Source organism: Lycium barbarum, chromosome 9, assembly GCF_019175385.1.
Source record: "Lycium barbarum isolate Lr01 chromosome 9, ASM1917538v2, whole genome shotgun sequence".
NCBI classification, from domain to species: domain Eukaryota; kingdom Viridiplantae; phylum Streptophyta; class Magnoliopsida; order Solanales; family Solanaceae; genus Lycium; species Lycium barbarum.
The window spans coordinates 110,892,007-110,913,679 of NC_083345.1; the positions used below are offsets into that span (position 1 = coordinate 110,892,007).

Sequence of the window (21,673 nt, forward strand, 5' to 3'; positions counted from 1 at the left end):
ATTGTGCCTAATATCACACTTTAAGGCTTAGAAAAGCTTAGAATGAAATTCATTGATTTGGTTGGAAGACTTTCAATGAGATTTTAGAAATCATTATCTATTAAACCCGCACTTAGTTGTAAAATCGTGAAATACATTGGATCGTTACTTGAGCATAATTTCCTTTGTATCCAAACTTGTGGCCATTGATCATTTTACTTGCTTTCTAGGTTAGTTTACATTTTTGCATTAGTTATAATTTTTCTCAAAATCAAAATATTATCAAGTGTTTAGCTTAGCGTAGAAAGTGATAATTCCTTACTTGTTTAAATCGCCTAGTATATTGTTCTCTGTGGGATCGACCTCGACTCATAGTTAGGTAAATTATATTGCATACGACTGTGTACACTTTCTCTTTGAGGAGTGAATTTGGACGTTATCAGTGTGACAAAGCTTGGTATCAGAGCACTAGATTCAAGTGTCTTAGAGAGACTATGAAGTCGTGTCTAGTTGGGTCGCCTTTATATGTGTGAGGCTGATGCTTCTTGAAAAATTATTTTCAAAGACCGGTGGAAGGCTACCAATCACGGTTAGTTTGGCGTGGAAGGGTATTTGGAAGAATTTATTTCCTTCCTTTTTTTTTAACTTAAATTTTCTTACAACTTATCAGGTCTTCCGAAAGGATCTTCTATTACAAGGGTCACAGATGACTTTGAATTAGATCCGGAATCCTCTTCTCTATTATTCTCTTAAGCTGTAGTCCCAAAGAAAAGGACTGCTAGACCACCTTCAGTATCATCTTCTCATTTGGCTCCTAAGGGGAAACAAAAGTCGAGAGCAACTGCTCCCTCCGAGTCTATTACGGCAATCAATGAATCAGCCGAAGCAGCTGAGGTCCTTCCCCCACAGGGGCCTGTAGACATTGTGGAAATTAATGAGGAGGAAACGGATGATGACATTCCTCTTAAGAAGGTAAGAGCCTCTTCTTTGCAAACTCCTATTCCAACAACTAATCCGATAGCTACTCCAACTGCCATTCCACCAAATGCTCTATCCTCACCAACTGGTCTAGATGACCTTGATTAATATTTTGAGGAACCTGGAACTGCCGGGAACTCGGAGGCTTTTGTGAATGCCTCGGGTTTCGAGCACCTTACAATTCCACAGGGACTTTCTTCGTCTTCAAGATCGACAAGAAGCCAATCTTCTTCACGTGCCAATTTGGTAAATATCTTTTCGGTGCCAAGTGTGGACCCGATCTGGCGCAGAACAACAACTATTTCTATTCCTGAAGATACAAACTTCCTTGGTCGACCAGTTGGAGTTGTTAATTTGTGGTGATTTACTTGATTTGATTCCATTGCACTTGGAGTTGCTTAATCTTCTCATTTTCATCATGTATGATTATTGGGGTTGATGCATTCAATTGAGTTTAATTCAACGCCTCTGAAAGTAGATGTCGGGCATGGAGTCGAGATCCGATACCAACGGAGGGGGTAAAAGCTTCTTTTTGCTTATGTTTCCGGTTCGATGATTCAACTTTTCCTGCAGTAGCATTTCAGGAAGAAGTCTTTTTAGAAATTGGCTTCTTCACCAGGAGACCTGTAAGAAAGGTACTGTTATAAACATACTAAAAGTGTTAACAAGAAAAAGATAATGGAAATAATTGGGCTTACCGTGATTCTTGGCTTTCCACCACTCGGAGGACATGGTCCTCCAAGAACGGGTTAGATCCTTCGAGGCATCAATCAATGCAACGACCCATTCAAAAATTCTGATTACTAAAGTCGGTTCGACTGAGACCGATATAAAAAAAGAGGAAGTTTAGTTTGCTGAGTCAAGGGCAAAATGAAACCTCAGCAAGGTACATAAGGATTGCAAACAGAAACTTACGAGCAGGATTCCATTATTCCAGGAAAGGTTCAGATAAAGAGCGGTGAAGTTGGTTTGTTCGGATCATGATAAAATAGTGCATCCAACCCCAATTGTAATCCTTTTCTAGGTCAGTCAAACCGTGTTTCCCCTGAAGGTATAGGTACACCAGTCCATCTCGAATAAGCCTAGGGATGTATAGATGAATCATGTGGTCCAAAGTGAAAGAAACACTGAATATGTTAGCCAGGATTTGAATACAATAAACTAGTCGCCAAACCTTTGGTGCAACTTGTCCGACGCAAATTTTGTAGCACCGGCAAAAGTCCTCGATTATCTGGGGAATGGGAAAAGAGAACCCTATGGAGAATGGGTATGTGTACACCATAGAGAAACCTTCCACTTGATGGTTTATTCTCATCCCATCGTTAACATGAACGACTTCAATATCATCATGAAAGTTGTAGCCTTTTCGTACAATGGGAATCATTTTTTCATCTATAAACGATTCAATTTCAGTAACAGATTCAAGATGGGACGTGATATGGCAATCCTCGTGATATTTGAAGCCGATGGGAAGAATGTCGGCGATAAGAAATTCGAGTTCCTCTTTTGGATTAGAATAATTCATTGGGGCTTTTTTTGAACGACGATTGGGAGAAGCAGAATTCTTTGGAATTGAGTTATCAATGGTAGAGAAGACATGATTAAAAATTTGAAATTTTTGAGTAGGAGTTACAAATTTAGGGTATGCTAGAGAAGGAAAGAAGACGACTAAAGATATGTTGTGATTTCTTGCCTTATATATATTCAGTTCGAGAAGTTGGGAATCTAAACGTTCAACAATTTCCAAGGCAAAGCTAATTAGCTTTATATCTAGTGTAAATTGCCGGCGACATGCATAGTGCATTAAATTCAATTTTAATGGTTGACTTTTCAGTTTGCCAAACCAGACGGTTCATGTTCCCGCCAGTAGTGGTTCCGGTGGCATTTCAAATCCATTCTCCATAGTCATTGCTTTCCACCGGGAAATGGAGGGACTATCTATATATATGGAAAAGTAAAGCTTGACATATGGCGTATTAGCAGCAGGACATATGGCAGCACAGGTAAAGGCATTATTAGCCATTTCATCAGAACATGATAACGGTCTCCGAGTATAATCGGAAGAAATCTGTTGAGCTGGTACTGCCACGGGATATCATTGGATCGAGTCATTAAATAAGAAGGATACAACTCGCAGTCATTACTCAATCGGAGAAAATCCTACTGGAATGTTATGATTAGGATTGACTGAGCATTTAAGGCTCATAAGTAGTCTTAATTATTAGATAATCATAGCCAAAGAGCTGATTCTTGTACTATAAATAGGAGCCTATTATTCTTGTTAAGGTCGTCAAATTTCCAGGGCACAATACAATATTCTTTACAGTTTCTTAGTTAAGCAATATATTCAGTTTTCTCTTGCACTCGGTTAATATTCATTTTATCACAAATCGATCCACGTATCTTTTAAACCACTAACAAATTCAACTGTGTCCTTTTCTGTGGTAATAAATCTGTGTTGGAGTTCTGTAAAAGTGAGGGAGAATTTTTTCATATTATAAAGGAAAGAAGAAGTTGCATAAAGGAAGTTGATGTGCTGTGAAATTACGGCACATTCGATGCTAATTCTTTAGACTTTTGTGACTCTTCAAGTACTATTGGTGTTACTTTTCTTGTGTTTTTGTCATTTTGTAGGAAAGATGTTTAGAGAATATAACAGAGAAAAATGAAGCAAAACAAGCCAAGGATGAAGGAAAGCATGACCTGCAGTTCGCAGGTCATACATGCGAGACGCAGATTGCACGCAAAAGGTGACAGTCATTTTGGACAAATTGGAAATTGGAAGCAACACATGCGAGAAGAACTTGCGAGACACATATTATGCCGCAGATGCTGTCACTCCTTCAGTGAAGAATGCAACACCTGCGAGAATTTGGCACAACCTGCGGTTCGCAGGTTGAACCTGCAACACCATGTGCAGCTCGCATGTGCTGCACGCGGGAGTTTTTTTGTCCAAAGTTGGTGCACGTTTTTGGGATGTTATAAATACTCTCCTAGGATTTTGCAAAAGGCATTCATTATTCAATTCTTGTCTCTTTGTAGTAAAAGCATTGGATATTGGTTGTTGAAGCTTTAAAAGAGAAATCTTCCACTTTTTGTTGTCTTCTTCCATTAACTTTGGAAGCACTTATGAATACTTTATCTACTTTTATCTTTTATTTAATGGAAATAAGTAGCTAAACCCATTAGCTAATGTTGTGGGACCAAATATGTTAGTTATGTGATTCGGTTTCATATTTATACTTCATATTTATGTTAAAGATGTATTCTGTCAACTCTTCATGCTTTAATGTCTCTTAATGGTTGCAAACATTACTTGTGCCTAAGTACTTTTACTTTGCTTGGAAAAGAAAGCGAAAGCTAGGAAAAGAGTTAGATAGCAAGGATTTGGGTCATTAAATCCATCTAACAGCTTGAGCTAGAGAGAGGAAAGCTAACTTGAAAGAAAATGGGTGTTTACATTTTCTACATTCTAAGGCTTGAGAAAGCTTAGTAATGATATTTATCAATTTGATAAAGTACGTAGCCCATGTTTAATTGCATCTAGACATTTCAAGAAGTTGGATTGATACCCATTCACATTACTTTCCATTAGAACTGCAACCTTAGTCTCTTTTACCAATAGTTTACATTTTATAACAATAACTCTTAGAACTTAATGATCAAACTTCAAACCAATCATTATGATGTTCCCCTCTCCCTTGAAATATAGGCTAATAGTTGAGCGTTACACTTAACAAGTATATTTTTTCATTGTATTCTCTGTGGGATTCAACCCCAACCTTGTTGGTTCTATATTTGACAATGACCACTTAGTCCTAATATTAAAGGTGTAATTTGGACGTATTAGAAACCAAATTGAAAAAGTAACACAGAGAGAGAGAGAGAGAGAGAGAGAGAGAGAGAGAGAGGGAGAGATTAAAAAGGAAAAAAGAAGTTGAAAAGGAAAGGTTGAGAGCATTGAAAAGGTAAGAGTGTTGGGAGGATAATCTATATAATATAAAGTTAGGCATAGACAAGATGATGTGACACCTCCATATGACCAGCAATTGCATTTATCTTTTTCGACATTTTTCTCCTCTTTTTGTTTTTTTTTTTTTTTTTTTTTTAAGGTTAATTTCTACTTCCAACTAATGTATTATCAATAAAAGCCCAATTAAATACTGAAATCAAATGCAATAAAACCCTATTATATCTGAACAAGCCCACGTAGCATCCCCAATAAATTTGAACCAGCCCACGACCCCACATAGCATTCCCTTACTGCTAAATTAAGTTTGTAATAAAATACAATTAATACACTTAATACTCATTCCATTATTATTACTCAAATATACGTTAGTTTTCATTCCATGTTATGTTACTAATTCTTTTTTTTTTTTTTTTTACTAATTCTATTGGATACTATAAATACTAAAGCAAATGTTAGCCTCATAACATTCTTCCTTTTCAGGTGAAACTCTTTTCACAAGATATATCTTTCTTTCTTTTCTTGTTTTTTCTCATTATTAGTTTTTTGGTTTTCCACAATTTTAATCTATATATATATATATATATATATATATATATATATATATATATATATATATATATATATATATATAAAAGCATGTCGTATTCATTTCTGCTTCAAAGGAATTCTTCTTTTTGAAGGGTAAGAAGTAGTCGTTATATAGAAAAAATTGACTGTTGTAATAAATTTCAAAATTAATTCACTGGTTATTTGTGATCTTTGGATATAAAATGGGGTCGTAGGAATTATGCATATTGGGGTATATAATGGTCCACCGTACCCCATTCGAATAGTCAAGTTATGTAATGGTGGCGCTTTATGTTTGTATCTACAACCTTTTTTATTTCGTTCTTTTAATTGTATCAGCATCTTTATTCCCTTTTTTATATTTTCCAGCCATTTGGTTTAAAGATGTCTTTGAAGACTCAAATATAATATTTCAGTTGGACTTTTTACTCTAGAGTTTCATGCAAGTCGATGCAGGTGATGCAAAACAGGATAGGGAAGTATGAATTATTTGCCTTACAAAGGCTAAAAGTTGTTTCATGGAGACAAATTGATTCCATACCCTATCAGAGATATACAAAAAGAAAACTATTTGGTGCGGTGAAAAAGGAGAGTGATAGGTTCAGTTCTTTGATTACTTTGAAAGTTCAAATGAAGCATATTATGGCTTTCTAATGTTAAATGTAAGTTTCTTTTGGGAGCAATATCTGGACATCGGGAAAGAAATTTATTTGTTCTTTTTGTGATAAAGAATAGAAGTTTATATGTAAGTCTAATTTGAGGATGTTGTTCCAGGGACAATTTCAGATAATTTTATTTCTTTCTTTTTATCGCTTTATTCTCATAGAGTTGTGCTCAGAAAGTGTTTGTATTCTTGAATATGTATGAAACCATCTTCTATAAATTTGGTGAAACTTTTAGTACATTTTAATCAATAAATTATATGTGTGTACTTTAAAGATTATTGTGTCTTTCGATTTACAATTTAAATGGAGGGGTAAGCGTGATTGAGATCCTTTTGGTGATATCAATTATCAAAAGGATTACAATTTCACTAAATCTCTTATTAAGATGATGGAGCAGGCATGACTGTTTCAGGGTAAAAAGGAAAAGGAAGCGTTTGACACATGAGTTTGAATTTTGTTTATTGGAACTATTTTTTATTATTATTACTATTATTTTAAAAGAGGAATAGGGTAAAAAAAAAAAATGATAAAGAACCTTCTTAACTGATGAGAGATTCTACATCACTCTTAATTGCAATCTCATAAATGAATAGCCTATTTTCAGTTACGAACAAAAAAAATATTATTCGCTTATTGTTTGTGATAATCTTGTATTCTTGAAATTAAAAGATTATATCATAGAAAATATATTTAAAAATTAATTACGTACATAGAAAACTAATTTTGTGTTGAATTGTCGTTTTCAATATTTTAAAAACTAATTACGTACTCAAAAAATTAATCTGAGTACCAAGAGGGTGTCCATAGTACAATATCAACCATTTTTGGATAAGTTAATTGCTACATAGAATTAAGTCCTGGACTACTAGATACTTGTCCTATGCAGGAAGAGCTCAGCTCTTGAAGTCAGTGCTTTTCTCAATTCAAGTCTTCTGGGCTCAGGTTTTTTTTCTCCCTAAGAAAGTGATCAAGCTTATAGAGGCCACATTTAGATCATTTAAGTGGTCTCGGGGTGCAGAGATTCCCAAAAAGGCACTAGTAGCTTGGGAAAGAATATGTCAGCCTAAAACTGCTGGTGGTCTGAATGTGTTGGACATTACTGATTGGAACAGAGCTGCTATCAGTGAACTATTATGGAATATTTGCACTAAGAAGGACAAATCGTGGGTCAAATGGATCCATTGGTACTATGAAGGAGGTAGAAATATTCTCTTAGATGTGCTAAAACAGGCTATTCATGTCGGGACGTTCAACTACAGAAGCTATCCATCTTATGAGAAGGTTGGTGGAGCAGTATAGGGAGAGGAAGAGGGACTTACACATGGTATTCATCGACCTAGAAAAGGCTTATGACAAAGTTCCAAGACAGATCCTATGGAAATGCTTGGAGGCTAAAAGTGTACCTGTGGCGTACATTAGGGTGATCAAGGACATGTATGAGGGAGCCAAAACTAAGGTGAGGACAGTAGGAGGAGACTCAGAGCACTTTCCAGTTGTGATGGGGTTGCATCAAGGATCAGCTCTTAGTCCGTTTTTATTTGCCTTGGTGATGGATGGATTGACATGGCAAATTCAAGGTGAGGTGCCATGGTGTATGCTTTTCGCAGACGACATATCCTGATTGACTAGACTCGTAGCGGAGTTAACGCTAAGCTGGAGTGTTGGAGACATACTCTGGAGTCTAAAGGGTTTAAGCTGAGTAGGACCAAGACAGAGTACTTGGAGTGTAAGTTCAGTGAAGCACCTCAGGAGGCTGACTTGGAAGTAAGGCTTGGTACCCAGGCCATCCAGAAGAAAAGTAGTTTCAAGTACCTTGGGTCTATTGTGCAAGGCAGCGGGGAGATTGACGATGATGTCACACATCGTATTGGGGCAGGGTGGATGAAATGGAGGCTTGCTTCCGGAGTGCTATGTGACAAGAAAGTGCCACCAAAACTTAAGGGCAAGTTCTACAAAGTGGTGGTTAGACCGACTATGCTATATGGGGCGGAGTATTGGCAAGTTAAGATCTCTCACGTTCAAAAGATGAAAGTTGCCGAGATGAGAATGTTGAGATGGATGTGTGGTCACACCAGGAGTGACAGGATTAGGAATGAGGATATTCGGGATAAGGTAGGGGTGGCCTCGATGGAAGACAAGATGCGAGAAGCGAGATTGAGATGGTTTGGGCATGTGAAGAGGAGAGACACAGATGCCCCAGTGCGGAGGTGTGAGAGGTTGGCCATGGATGGTTTCAGACGAGGTAGGGGTAGGCCGAAGAAGTATTGGGGAGAGGTAATTAGACACGACATGGCGCAACTACAACTTACCGAGGACATTACCTTAGATAGGAGGGTTTGGAGGACCCAAATTAGGGTAGAAGGCTAGTAGATAGTCTCGTTATCCGTTCTTATTAGTAGTCGCATTATTGCAATATAATTTCTTGTGCTCCGATTTCTGTTATTATCTGTTATTTCCTGTGCTTTGATTATCCTGTGTTATCTGCTCCGATTTCTACTATTATCTGTTATTTCCTGTGCTTTGATTATCCTGTGTTATCTGTGTCGCTTGCATTATTTCATTTCCATATCGCTTTGATCTCTTATCCGAATCTTTTAACCTTATCTGACTTCTTTTTATGCATGTATTGAGCCGAGGGTCTTTCGGAAACAGCCGTCCTACCTTGGTAGGAATAAGGTCTGCGTACACTCTACCCTCCCCAGACCCCACGACGTTAGATTTCACTGGGTTGTTGTTGTTGTTGTTGTGTCACGACCCAACTAGGGGGGCCGCGAAGAGCACCCAGTGCTAGCCCACCCGGGCACCCTCTTAGCTTACTCTTATGCTTACATCTAGGTGAGCCACATAATCATACATGCATTTCCATTCATTCGTCAACTAGTCCCATTGAACGACATTACTATTATATCATAATTGGCGTCTATGCCACATCAATGTACATGGGCTAACGTGGCCGACAAAATGACATACAACATATAGGCCGACAAGGCCAAACATATCTATACATAAATACACGTGACTACGAGCCTCTAAAGAGAGTATGACATAACACATGAGCGGGACAGGACCCCGCTATGCCCATAAATATGTACACAAAAGAATGAGTACCCAAAAGCTAAGGCTCCGAAGGAAGTGGAGCTCTGCTATGTATTCTCTGAATAAGCAGCTATGGATCAAGGTTGTCTCCCTGTGCACCTGCGGGCATGACGCAGCGTCCACAAACAAAAGGACGTCAGTACGAGGAATGTACTGAGTATGTAAAGCATGATCAACATCGATATATATAAGCATAATGAACAACATATGAAATATCATAGGAGGGGAGACAATAATATCATCGTCATAGCACTTACCTGCCTTTCGTAGGGACTTTCCATTTTTCATACGTATTTGCACACCTACGTCATCATCCGTATTTCATAATAGTACTCGTACCATACTTGTGCTCATATTCGTATACATATCCTTATTCGTATTCATATACATAGTCTTATCACATTCATATTCATGTCATATACATAGTCATTTCATATACGTAGCATTTACGTAGCATACCCGACCTCATAGGATCGGTGTTTCATACATAGCATTTACATAGCATACCCGACCTCATAGGATCGGTGTTTCATATACATGCTTGGCCAACCAAGGCTCAAGGTTACTCATACCTAGCCCTACCAAGGCTTCAGGGTTATCCGTACCATCTGCAGAGGTGTGCGCGCGTTTCGTAATCGTATACATACTTTATACATATTCATATACATATATTCTACCCGTCGTATAAGCTCGGGGTTTCATTATAGCCCTTCATAGGCACATATAAGTATAATAGCCCGTAGGCACCTTTAGCATCATTATTATTATCATTATCATTACTATCATCATCATTATCGTTACTTCTATATCATAGGCTTACTCGTCGTATGAGGTGCGTAGTACAATCGTAGTACATATCAAGGATCGTGAGCTTATGAGCTCGGAATATCAATTATTTGAAGGCAACATACTCATATAGAGGATTTAAGAAATTGGCCAAGAACCATGCCTTAAGAAAGAAGGGTTAGCCTTACATACCTTGTCGTCGAATTATTCTACACTTGCACGTCCCCTTCCAATGCTAGCGTTCATACCTTCATTAATATCATAACAATGGCCATTAGTCGTTCACATTATCCACATTCCTTAACTTGCTTCTACTTCACCCATACTCATGGTCATAACGCCCAACTTCGTCCATTCGTCTAAAGTGTCTAGTTCATAATCTTAATACCATTTATAACACATTCATATCACAACGCAACAACACTCATGATTCAATTCAAACTATTCCTCAAAATGTCACTATTCATCATTCATAACCCATTTTACCATATTTTCTACAATCCATGTATTTTAATTCTCCAATACCTTAAACATCATGTAAATATCATGAATCTTACCTTAGAAGTTGTAGGAACAAGCTTTGGTTGATAATACTCCTCCTTGAGCAAAACCCTAGTTTTTCTCCATTTGGATTTCTTGACTTGGATGATCTTTGATGATTTCCTTACCCTTGATTCACTTGTCTTAATGTTGTTGATGACTTATAATCCTTGAAAACTTGGATAATAAATGTAGAGAGAGGTTTTAGAGAGAAGTGGTGTAATGTTGTAATGAAATAAAACAAGTGTTGGGTCTCTTATTTAATGACTTGCAAATCTGTGCAGAAGTGAACAGTGGTCGTAAACTGAGTTTACGACCACGTATTCCATTTTACGGTTCGTCCATCGCGGTCGTCTTTAACCTTTTCAAAAACCAGAAGCTTGGACTGCTTGCATGGTGATTTACGACCATGGTTTACGGGTCGTAAATCACTTTACGGTCCGTATTCCAGGTCGTATTATACCATTTCTCGACTGGCAGAAACTTGAAGCTTTGCATGGCAGTTTACGACCTGCTAGTTTACGGACCGTATACCAATTTACGTTCCGTCCTAGCACTCTACGAAAACAGGGCAGTTGCAAATCTGCAACTTCCCATAATTCTTAGACTTCTCATTTTAATCACCCACGTCCATGCACATGCATTGCTCACCTTATATCTCATCTTAACTTAGCCAACTTTCTCATCTTACGTCGGATTCCTTTGAAATCTCGCCTAAGGTCATCAAACGTCATTTCTTACTTATGGAACATCATGCACTCGTACTAATCACTAGTTCATTCACTTGCGTACTAACAGAAAATTTTCCGAGGTGTAACATTCTTTCCCCCTTAAGAACATTCGTCCTCGAATGTTAAAGTCTTCGGGGAATCTATAAAAATTTCGCCAGAGTTTCCCCTATCATATGGCGCTACCATCCTGCCACAACGACCCATAATATCGATGCCACACAGGGCTACAACACAATATAATGAAAATTTGGCCACACACGACCCAAAAGCATAAAAGGAAAACATGCATACCTTATGATCTTGACGTCTCATCTTGGACTTCTTCCAAGGGCTCAAATAAATGTGGGTATTTGGATCGCATACTCTCTTCTGTTTCCCATGTCATTTCTCTCGTTTGCTGCTTCTCCATAGAACCTTAACTGAGGCCACTTCTTTGTTTCTAAGCCTCCGTACTTGCCTATCTAATATGGCAATGGGTATTTCTTCGTAGGACAACTTTTCTGTCACTTGAACATCATTTACTGGGACGATCCTCGTAGGATCTCCGACACAATTTCGAAGCATCGAGACGTGGAATACTGGATGGACCGGCTCCAACTCGGGAGGTAGATCTAGCTCATAGGCCACCTTGCCTATTTTGCGCACAATCTCATATGGCCCAATATACCAGGGACTAACTTTCCCCTTTTTGCCAAATCTCATAACGCTCTTCATTGGCGACCCTTTCAAGAACACCCAATCTTTCACTTCGAACTCTAAGTCTCTTCGACGATTATCCGCATAGGATTTTTGACGACTTTGGGCTGTTAACAACCGATCTTGTATGAGCTTAACTTTCTCTATAGCTTGCTGGACCAAGTCTGGCCTATCAATCTAGTTTCTCCAGTTTCAAACCATCCAATTGGGGATCTACACTTTCGCCCATATAGAGCTTCATACGGTGCCATCTGAATGCTGGAATGATAGCCATTATTGTAAGCAAATTCAATGAGTGGCAAATGATCATCCCAATTTCATCCAAAGTCTATCATACATGCCCGTAACATATCCTCAAGAGTCTGAATAGTACGTTCAGCTTGCCCATCGGTCTGTAGATGAAATGTCGTGCTAAGGCGCACTTGGGTCCCTAGACCCTCTTGGAAAGACTTCCAAAATTTGTGATAAACTGAGTCCCTCTATCGGAGATAATAGATACTGGAACACCATGGAGCCTCACTATCCCTTTAAGGTAAAGCCTTGCATAATCTTCTGCCACATAGGTCGTTCTGACCGGTAAGAAATGAGCTGACTTTGTGAGTCTATCCACAATCACCCATATATAATCATACTTACGTCGAGAACGAGGCAAACCTGAAATGAAGTCCATGTTAATCACTTCCCACTCCCAAGTTGGGATTTCTATATCTTGCAACAATCCACCTGGATTGTGGTGCTCAATTTTCACTTGTTGACAATTAGGACATTGAGCTACAAATTCCGCTATATCTTTCTTCATCCCATTCCACCAATATATAGACTTAATGTCGTGATACATCTTCGTCGCTCCGGGGTGAACGGAGTAACGAGAGCAATGAGCTTCTCTCAAAATCTGGTGGCGTAGACTTGCCACATCAGGGACACATATTCTGCCTCGGCATCGGAGGACTCCGTCTCCTGAAATATCAAATGCTGACTCCTCCTTCTGAGGGAGCGTATCTCTGAGCTGCATTAGTATGGGATCCTCATGCTGTCGGCCTTTCACTTCTTCTACCAGCGACGAGACTGCTGAATCATGAATACTAACTCCGCTGCTACCTGAGTCCATTACTCGGACCCCTAGGCTAGCTAATTGTTGGAGCTCGCGGGCCATTTCTCTCTTTTCTGGTCGTACATCACCTGGTTTCATTGGCGACGCATCAACACTTGCAAGTGGCATAATCATTCTTGCGTGATTCGTGTACATACGTTTCTATACATATACAGGTATCGACATCCGTATTCATATTCGTAATCGTACTCATTTACCCGTCGTATCAATAGTCATGTTCATATGCATGTCATGTACATATTCTTATTCGTAATCATATCATACACATATCCTTTACATACCCCTTGAGTTATTTACTCATCAATGTCACATGGTTCAAGGTCTTCGTAAATGATTTCCCTTACAGTGTCAGATGCTTGCTCGATTCAGGTTCTTTTATTTACTCGTTATTAGACTCATTTCTACATAACTCTCATTCTTTATTTTAGAGTCTATATTTGTCACACCTTGGAGTCTATCATTTCAATCTCTACACTTATATTCTCTTTACTCGCTTCCCTCTGGGTTTTACCTGTAACGTCGCCTTTGTTGTTCAGGACCCAAGCCTCATGCGCAACTAATATTCCTTATGCCTCATACTCTTTTACTCTTGTCTTGCACTCCACGTTGGTTTCAAAACCAATCGTAATCATATGGCGTTTGTCCTTGGCGATAGCTTTATTCTATCATTTTACTGCCGTACAGTAAGCTTCATAACTCATGATCAACTTTTCTTTTCAACTGTTACTTCATATACTCTACTCGTTCTAACTTGGTATAGGATATTCGGAGGAGATGCATCTTCCTTTAGCCATAACACAATTTCTTCTTAAGCATACGTATTTCGCATATTTCCTTTTCCCTCTATTCTCATTCTTATTCCTCTACATACCTTCCTCCTCAATTTATTTTGTTTTCTCCCGTTTTATAATCAATCCTTGATTCTTCGCACGAGGAACCTTATTCTCAACTTAGCACCGCTTTGTCCTTTAGAATATACTGCCTCTGTACAATTCATTCTTCGACAGTCTTGGTCTTTTACATCCAGCTAAAGATACCACTTGTACTCTTGATTATACCAATCACCCACTACTACGACGTTGGCATATCACCTTTCTCTAATTTCCTTTTCAAGTTAACTTCCCCTTTTTTTTTCGTCATTGCTTACTATCATTTCTTGTCAGTGAAGAACCTCTATGCTGGGCTTTCCTTTAGCAAGGTCTTATAAGCTTTCTCATCTACTGCTATAGGGCTCACTTGTTGGTTTCATACTTGCATTCACTCCTTATTCATATAGAACATGTCACATCTTTAGTCGTTTCCTTGCTATACTTTACTTACTCTATATCCCAGTTCTCGCTATGTCTTCATTATATCCTGATAATAATCAACTCTATAAGTGACACTTCTTGGTCTCATTCGCAAGCCTGTTCGTAGAATAATATAAACCTTACGAAGTATGTATACTCAACCTGTTACTCCTTCTAATCGGCCCTCTTACACTTTACCATGTAAGTCATTTCACCACTGTATTCACATTCACTATAACCCTTCATATTCGTATCTCTGTCTCCGGGCGCTATTACTTTATTTTCCTAATAAACTTATCGTAATTTACTCGTGCTTATACATTCAATCGCTACTCCAGCATCGCACTTTATTAAAGTTACACTTTCTCCTCCATGTCATGTTTTAGTGCTACCAACCCCCTTTGTTTACTCTAGCATTTCTCTTTACCGTATCAATATCGCTCTCATCACTGCCATTACTATCAATTCAATACTATCTAACTCGACTCCTGTAGTCATTAATGATACTCCTAACTTAGTCGCATTCTGCCATTACTCTTTTGCACATCATATTATCCCGTTAGGACATATTGCAAGCTTATATCTTATCTCTTTTAGATTCTAGAAAAATTTCGGCAGAGTTTCCTCTGTATTTCTTACTATCTCAAAACCTGCTCGCAGCAAATACCAACAATGCCTCACAGGGCCAATATATATATATATATATATATATATATATATATACGACATATCTCAGCCACACAGGGCTCCCACTTTCAAGTAAAAGCACAAGGACGTCAAAACTTACCTCATATATTGCACTTCGAGGTGTACCTGATCCTGTAGCGATCTGCCCTGTTACCTCTTCCTATTTCTCTTTCATCCTTCAGCTTTTCATTTCAATCATATCTCGACATTCTTACTTTATTCGACGCATATCTCTGTTCTAATTCATCCAATTTGCTTAGTTCTCAACTTATAGCTGAACTTATCATCAAAAGACACATTTAATCAATTCCTCTATCATATGAACACCGACTTACTTTCACAACAATAAATTCATCATCATAGTATTACATATTACGATAACGTAGCCTCAACAGAGGGGCTTACCCCCGTAGCTTTCATTGTCATCAATCACTTTCTTCTAACATTACCAACCTTCCGCTGCAATCAGGGGTTAGTATAAGGAATCTCATTTCCTATGGCTTAGCTCTATCGCACTATCTTAGAGATGAAAGAAGGTCATTCATTCCTAAAATTTCCGCAGCTTCCTGTTTATAAGTGTGGCGCGCAACACACCCATAACCAAGACTCTACTAGACACGGCTCGTAGACACACCCTAGGACTGAACCTGGCTCTGATACCACTTTTGTCACGACCCAACTAGGGGGGCCGCGACGAGCACCCGGTGCTAGCCCACCCGGGCACCCTCTTAGCTTACTCTTATGCTTACATCTAGGTGAGCCACATAATCATACATGCATTTCCATTCATTCGTCAACTAGTCCCATTGAACGACATTACTATTATATCATAATTGGCGTCTATGCCACATCAATGTACATGGGCCAACGTGGCCGACAAAATTGTTGACACCCAATTTTGTCCCTCCTTTATTTAATTTTATTCACTCGGGCTGCTAAATTTACTGACGAGCTAAATACTTTATTTTCACTATTCTATTTTTTTTTTACAAGCATTACTTTATCACAAATTTTAAATGTTCGTCATTGTTTCATTTTCGGGTTTGGAATCGTTAAATTAATTACAATACAACACTTTATAAAATCTTTATTTTTCTACATATTAATTATTAATTTGTCTTTACATAGTATATATTGTACTAGTTATTAAATTAGAAGCCCAAGAATAATTAAAATAGAGGATGAAGGGTCAACAATTTCAGCCAAATAAATGGCCCAAATTATCAGCCCATACTCTAATTAATTCAACCAACCCACATTCTACACAAAACAATTCAGCCCACATTATTTCCCTACCGAGCCCATTACCTAATTCTACCCGGTCCAACCCAAAAACTACCTGACCCATCCCACCTATTTCTTCTAAACCTAACCCTAACCCCTTTCCCCTTCTCTTTTCCCTCTTCTTCTTTTCCGCCTCCCTCATCTCTCTTTCTTTCTTTTTCCCCTTTCCTCCGCCTCATCTCCCTCGTCTCACTCACCCCACTACCGCCACTCCTCTTCCCTTTTCCCCACACACGCTCCGCTGTCCCCCCACGCTTGTCCCCCACTCCTTCATTTCTATCATACGCTCCTCTCTTATTCTTAAACCAAACAAAGCCCTTTTGGGTTCGGTATTCATTATTTAAAAAATCACAAAAAAAAAACCTTTATTTTGAAAAATCACAAAAATATTTTATTTCTTTCTATCCTATCTGAACGAACTACGCGCACCTGATTCTCATCAAAGATGAGATACGTAGGCAACCCTTTTTGGGTTCGGTACCCCTATTCAAAAAATACAAAATTATTTTTTAGATTCATATCTTTGACTTGGTTGATACCAACACAGTTAGGAATGTGCATAGGAAAGAAATAAGTAACAATCAATATGATGGGGAGGACTGACTTCGTGGTAAACTATAGATTCATTTGGTACCTCTCATTCACACTTTAAGTGACACTTGAAAAATTCTCTTGCATGCTTGTAGGACAAGAACAAAACCAACCTCATTGTTTCATGTGCATTGTGTGGTGAGCTTTAGATAGCGTTCAATTGCATTGCATTGTAATCTAGAACTTGGCCTGAATGTTTGTTGAGGCGAAATTATGAGTAACACTCAGCATAGAAAAGGATCGTAGGCCTTCTTTGACCCGTTTGAGCCTTTCTAGTCTACCAAATGACATTATCCCTAGCATTTCCCCTTTGAGCCTAGAGCCTTTTCTTTGACCACCACATCATAAGCCCATACCATTTCTGAGTGCTTATATGTACTATCTCTCTCTTGGCCCAACCTCCCTGAGCGCACTAAAAATGTGCAATCGCGGATAGAGATCTGAGCTGAAGTTTCCAAAAAAAAATGATTCGACCGTCCCAGAAAAACAAAGGCTAAGAACGACCTCCAAAGCAAGAAGGAGCCCACAAAAACACAAAAAAAAAACCTCAGTCATTCGGGATCTCGGACATACAACCCGTTATTCCTTTTTATTTTTCACACTCAGGCATACAACTCGGAATTAGTATCAAGACCTCGGGCATACAACCCAGGTCAATTCTCTTAATCCCCAGCGGAGTCTCCAAGCTGTCATACCCCATTTTAACCGGGTTAAATTAGAAGTACGACATATTGGAGATTCCTCTATTTTTTGTTTATTTTAAGGAGTCGCCACCTAATTATTTACGGTGAATTAGGACACCTAAAGTTTATTAAAGTAGTTATCTAAAGTTGATATTATTGTAAAGTCTACGAAACCAAAACAATTTTAGGTAAGGGTTCAATTAGTCTAAAGGGAAGGTATTAGGCATCCTTTAAGACCCATTAACAATGGTTAACCGACCGGACTTATGATAATTAATTAAGGCTAAAAACTGTAGATGTAATTTTAAATATTTAAGAAAATATTGCTAAAGTTATTTAAAATAAAACTTGTAGAAAATAATAGTTGCATAAAAGAGCTAGTTAAAAATAAACTAAAAGAAGCGGGATCTGTAATGTTTATATGTATTTGGAGAAAATGACTAAAATTTAAAAGAGTTACGTAATAAAAAGTTTTAAAGGTTGTTTTAAACAAATATGTATTTCACGATTCCTTTTTGCTCAAAATATGTAGTCGCTATTTTGAAAATCGATTGAAATAACAGTATAGGTATTATAAGTAGTTTTATCATAAAAAAAAGTGGAGATGAAATTTATGGAATTAATCGTTGGTTCTCCTTAAATTAACTACCCATGACTTCTAAAACTATCCATACTAATTTCCTACAATTCATCTAAGGTAAGGAAAAACAAAATAAAAGGAAGTGTTAGTCAGACAATCAAATACACCAAGATGATAGAATGGCGGAAATAGAACGGAGTTCAAATGGATTTATCCCATTTTGGGATGTTGCTGCCTGCTGTTGTTGCTATGGGTTTCAGCTTCGCCACTGTCGTATTAGATCCCGTTTACGCACAAAAAGAATGCTGGATTAAGCCATGCCCAGTAGGCAATAGATGAAGATTGTGTGAGCAATGCAGGTTGTGGCCTCGAGTCCTAATAGAGGGACTCCTTGCGGCTCCATACACCATGTGAACAAAGAAAATAAAACAGGGAAAGCATTAGAGAAGCAATCTGATTGTCAAACATGAAAAAGAAAGAATGTAAACTAAAGCAAATTAGGACTAATATAAATCTCCAACTACCACATATATGTACTGACAATACATGCGAATGTAAGGAAGAGCAAACTGAGCGTTATTTACATAACAAAACTCAACGGATTTCAGACTTAATGACAGATTGAATATACTATGAAAACAGGACTCAGCAGATTCCAAACCAAGCGACAGATTGAAAACATTATGAAAGCAGCATCTTATAGACAGGCTGAAGCTCTAACTGAAAGCAAATTCAGGTCACACAAGAAGGCTACTACCAGGTTCATTCATACATCAAAAGAGAAAAAAAAGATAAGGAATTAGTGTTCTAAACAGCGGACTGATACTAAACTTGATTTTGAACAAAACTAAACAACACAGATACATTTAGCTATTAGGCACCTGGTGTTAAAAATACTCCAAGACAATCCACACTTTATTTTATCAGCTTTTAATAGAGTAGTAGGCTTGAGCACAAATCATCATTAAGCATATCTGAGAATATATTTAGGTTATAAAATAGAAGGAAAGGATCATACTCTATTCTAAACATAACCAGCATAAGAACTATCACATAATGACATTAGGCTCAGAAGGCAAACAAACAGACATGATAGATTGCTATAATTAGGATAGATTAACTAACATATAGCATTCGAGAGGATGAGAGAGGGAACAAAGAGAAGGGACTGGAATATAGGTAAAACAACCACAATCGTGAGAATTGGGCAGAAGGTTCAGCAGTTTATGTTCAGAGAAACAAAAGAGAAGAAACAATTGGAGAATATTTCTAAACATAGGATGCATGATCAAAAGCAGGTCACAATACTAAGCAAGATGGAATGCCGTGGAGGCCATGTGATTGCATAGAACAAACATACAGTGTGTCTTAACTAGGACAAGAAGCAGGAGAGGAAAGGGGACACCAGAAAAACAAGTCACAAAGGGGCAGGAATGCTATGCCAAAAAAATCAGAAGGAAACAGTAGCACAGGGCAGCATGGATGTGCAGCAGATTAGTATCATTTTTTCAAAAGAGAAACTTCAAACACAAAGCAAGGCAAAGCAGAGCATTCATCAGGGGATTGATAATCAACAAAGGTGCACAAACAACAATTTTGTTTTCCTGATAAGCAATTTCAGTACTCTATCCTATTCTGATTCAAATAGCTCAACAAATAAGTACTGAGACTCCCTGATCACATAAATTAACATGAGAACCAATGAAGGAATCCAAACAGAGATGACACTAGTTAAAAGTTGGCTGAAACTACAGCAGTTCAAAAGGGCAGGGGACAGCAATTCAATACTTCACAAGACATTTATCAAGTAGGGCAATCTATTAACAATTTAGTGATTTTAATTTAATCAGGGACTGCCTATAGTTACTTAACAGCTTCTAAGCAAGCAGTAAGAAAAGAAATTAAACAAGTATAGTCGAAGTCATTGCAGCATACAGGGCAGCAACATGTACCAAACATGATGGCCATTTTGACCATAGGTAAGGCAGCTAATTTCCCCTCGAAGTGTAGCATTTATTTTATCAAAGCAGTAATATTTCATAGCAAACAACAAATAGCCACAATTCATAGTGTTTTAGAAGGACAGTCATCAATAAAAAAAAACAAAAGAAAAGAGGAATCTGAATAGTTTAAGTTTGTATGCTACTCAAACATAACCACCAGGAAAATTATACTAAACCAAATGTATATTAGTTAACCAACAGAAGTCACTTAAGAACACTGGAAAAGAAATTTTGAACTACAAGGAATTATATGGTGAGTCATGGAACATGGATATATTATTAACAGGAAATAGGAGCTTAGCGAGTGAAGACATGATATAGATAATGACATATAAGGTGATACACATAGAATGTAGGTAGAGTAAGATGTTTTAAAACAGTGCAAGGGTTGAATCAAAGCTAACTGCTAACAAACCAACATCCAAGTGTGGAACAATTCAAAGGATTTCAGGACTAATTTGTTAAGCATAGACAAACAGAGATGAAGAGGGGAATTATAGGATATTACACTATGCATGAATCATTTGCAAATCTCATTTTTTCAATATGATGACTCACAACTTCCTTTAGATCTTAGTTCTCAAGTATACAGGATCAGTTTAGTCACACAAATCACATTTTAGGCCACTATGATCATATATTGATTCTACAGAACCTTTTGCAAACAAATTTGGACCTTTCGACCAATAAACAAAACCCGGACAGGACTAAACTCAAGATACGCATACCTAATTGGGGTAATAACATCATTAACATGCCCAACAGCTCCCTTAACCAGACTTGCGTTCGTGAAAGCATTGTTAACCGAACATGATTTTATCATACTCTTCAAAGTAGGACATACCTTTTATTGGGGCAGTGAAATGGGGCGTCGAGGCCTCGAATCTACTCTCGTATTGACAGATTCGAAACTCGAGTAAAAAAATTAAAGTGTTTCAATCCGTGTCCGATCAGTGTTCAATTCTCGAGTTTTATAACTCGACTTCGAAATAATAACAGAGCAAACAAAAAATGAAATTTTTAGGATTTCTAATCGATGTCAAGCAACTGTGGGATTTTTCGGATCCCTTCTTTTTTTCTCTCCCCCCCTTTGCAAACAAATTTTGCTCCTCTCCTTTATAGAGTGAGGAAAGAGAGGAGCGGAGGGGAGCGTAGGTGATGATGAAAGAGGGAAGCAGGGGCGGTGGTGAGTGGAGAGAGGGGTAGCGGGGTGCGGCGATGATGATGATGAAAAGAGAAACAAAACAAAAGGAAAGGGAAGTAGGGTAGAGGAGGAGCGGAGTGGGGTAGTGGTGTAGGGAAGAGAGGAGCGTGAGGGAGGCGAGAGAGGGAGAGTAGAGAGAGAGCTGAAGGGAATGGGGGAGGCGGAGAAAAGAGGTAGGGTAGAGAGAGACGAGGGAGGCGGAGAAAGAAAGGAAAAGGAGAAAAAGGGAA

The 21,673-nt window shown here is 38.1% G+C and overlaps 1 protein-coding gene across 1 annotated transcript in view; it reads left to right on the forward strand.

Annotated features, from left to right (window-relative positions):
- Positions 1–2,948: 2,948 nt before the first annotated feature.
- Positions 2,949–21,673, forward strand: part of LOC132612165 (uncharacterized) — an 82,022-nt gene continuing 63,297 nt past the window's right edge. Inside the window, exons 1-4 of the mRNA XM_060326488.1 lie at positions 2,949–2,960; positions 3,592–3,673; positions 7,049–7,443; positions 7,792–8,404. Coding sequence (XP_060182471.1) covers positions 2,949–2,960; positions 3,592–3,673; positions 7,049–7,443; positions 7,792–8,404 — 1,102 coding nt within the window. The remainder of the gene's footprint in view (positions 2,961–3,591; positions 3,674–7,048; positions 7,444–7,791; positions 8,405–21,673) is intronic.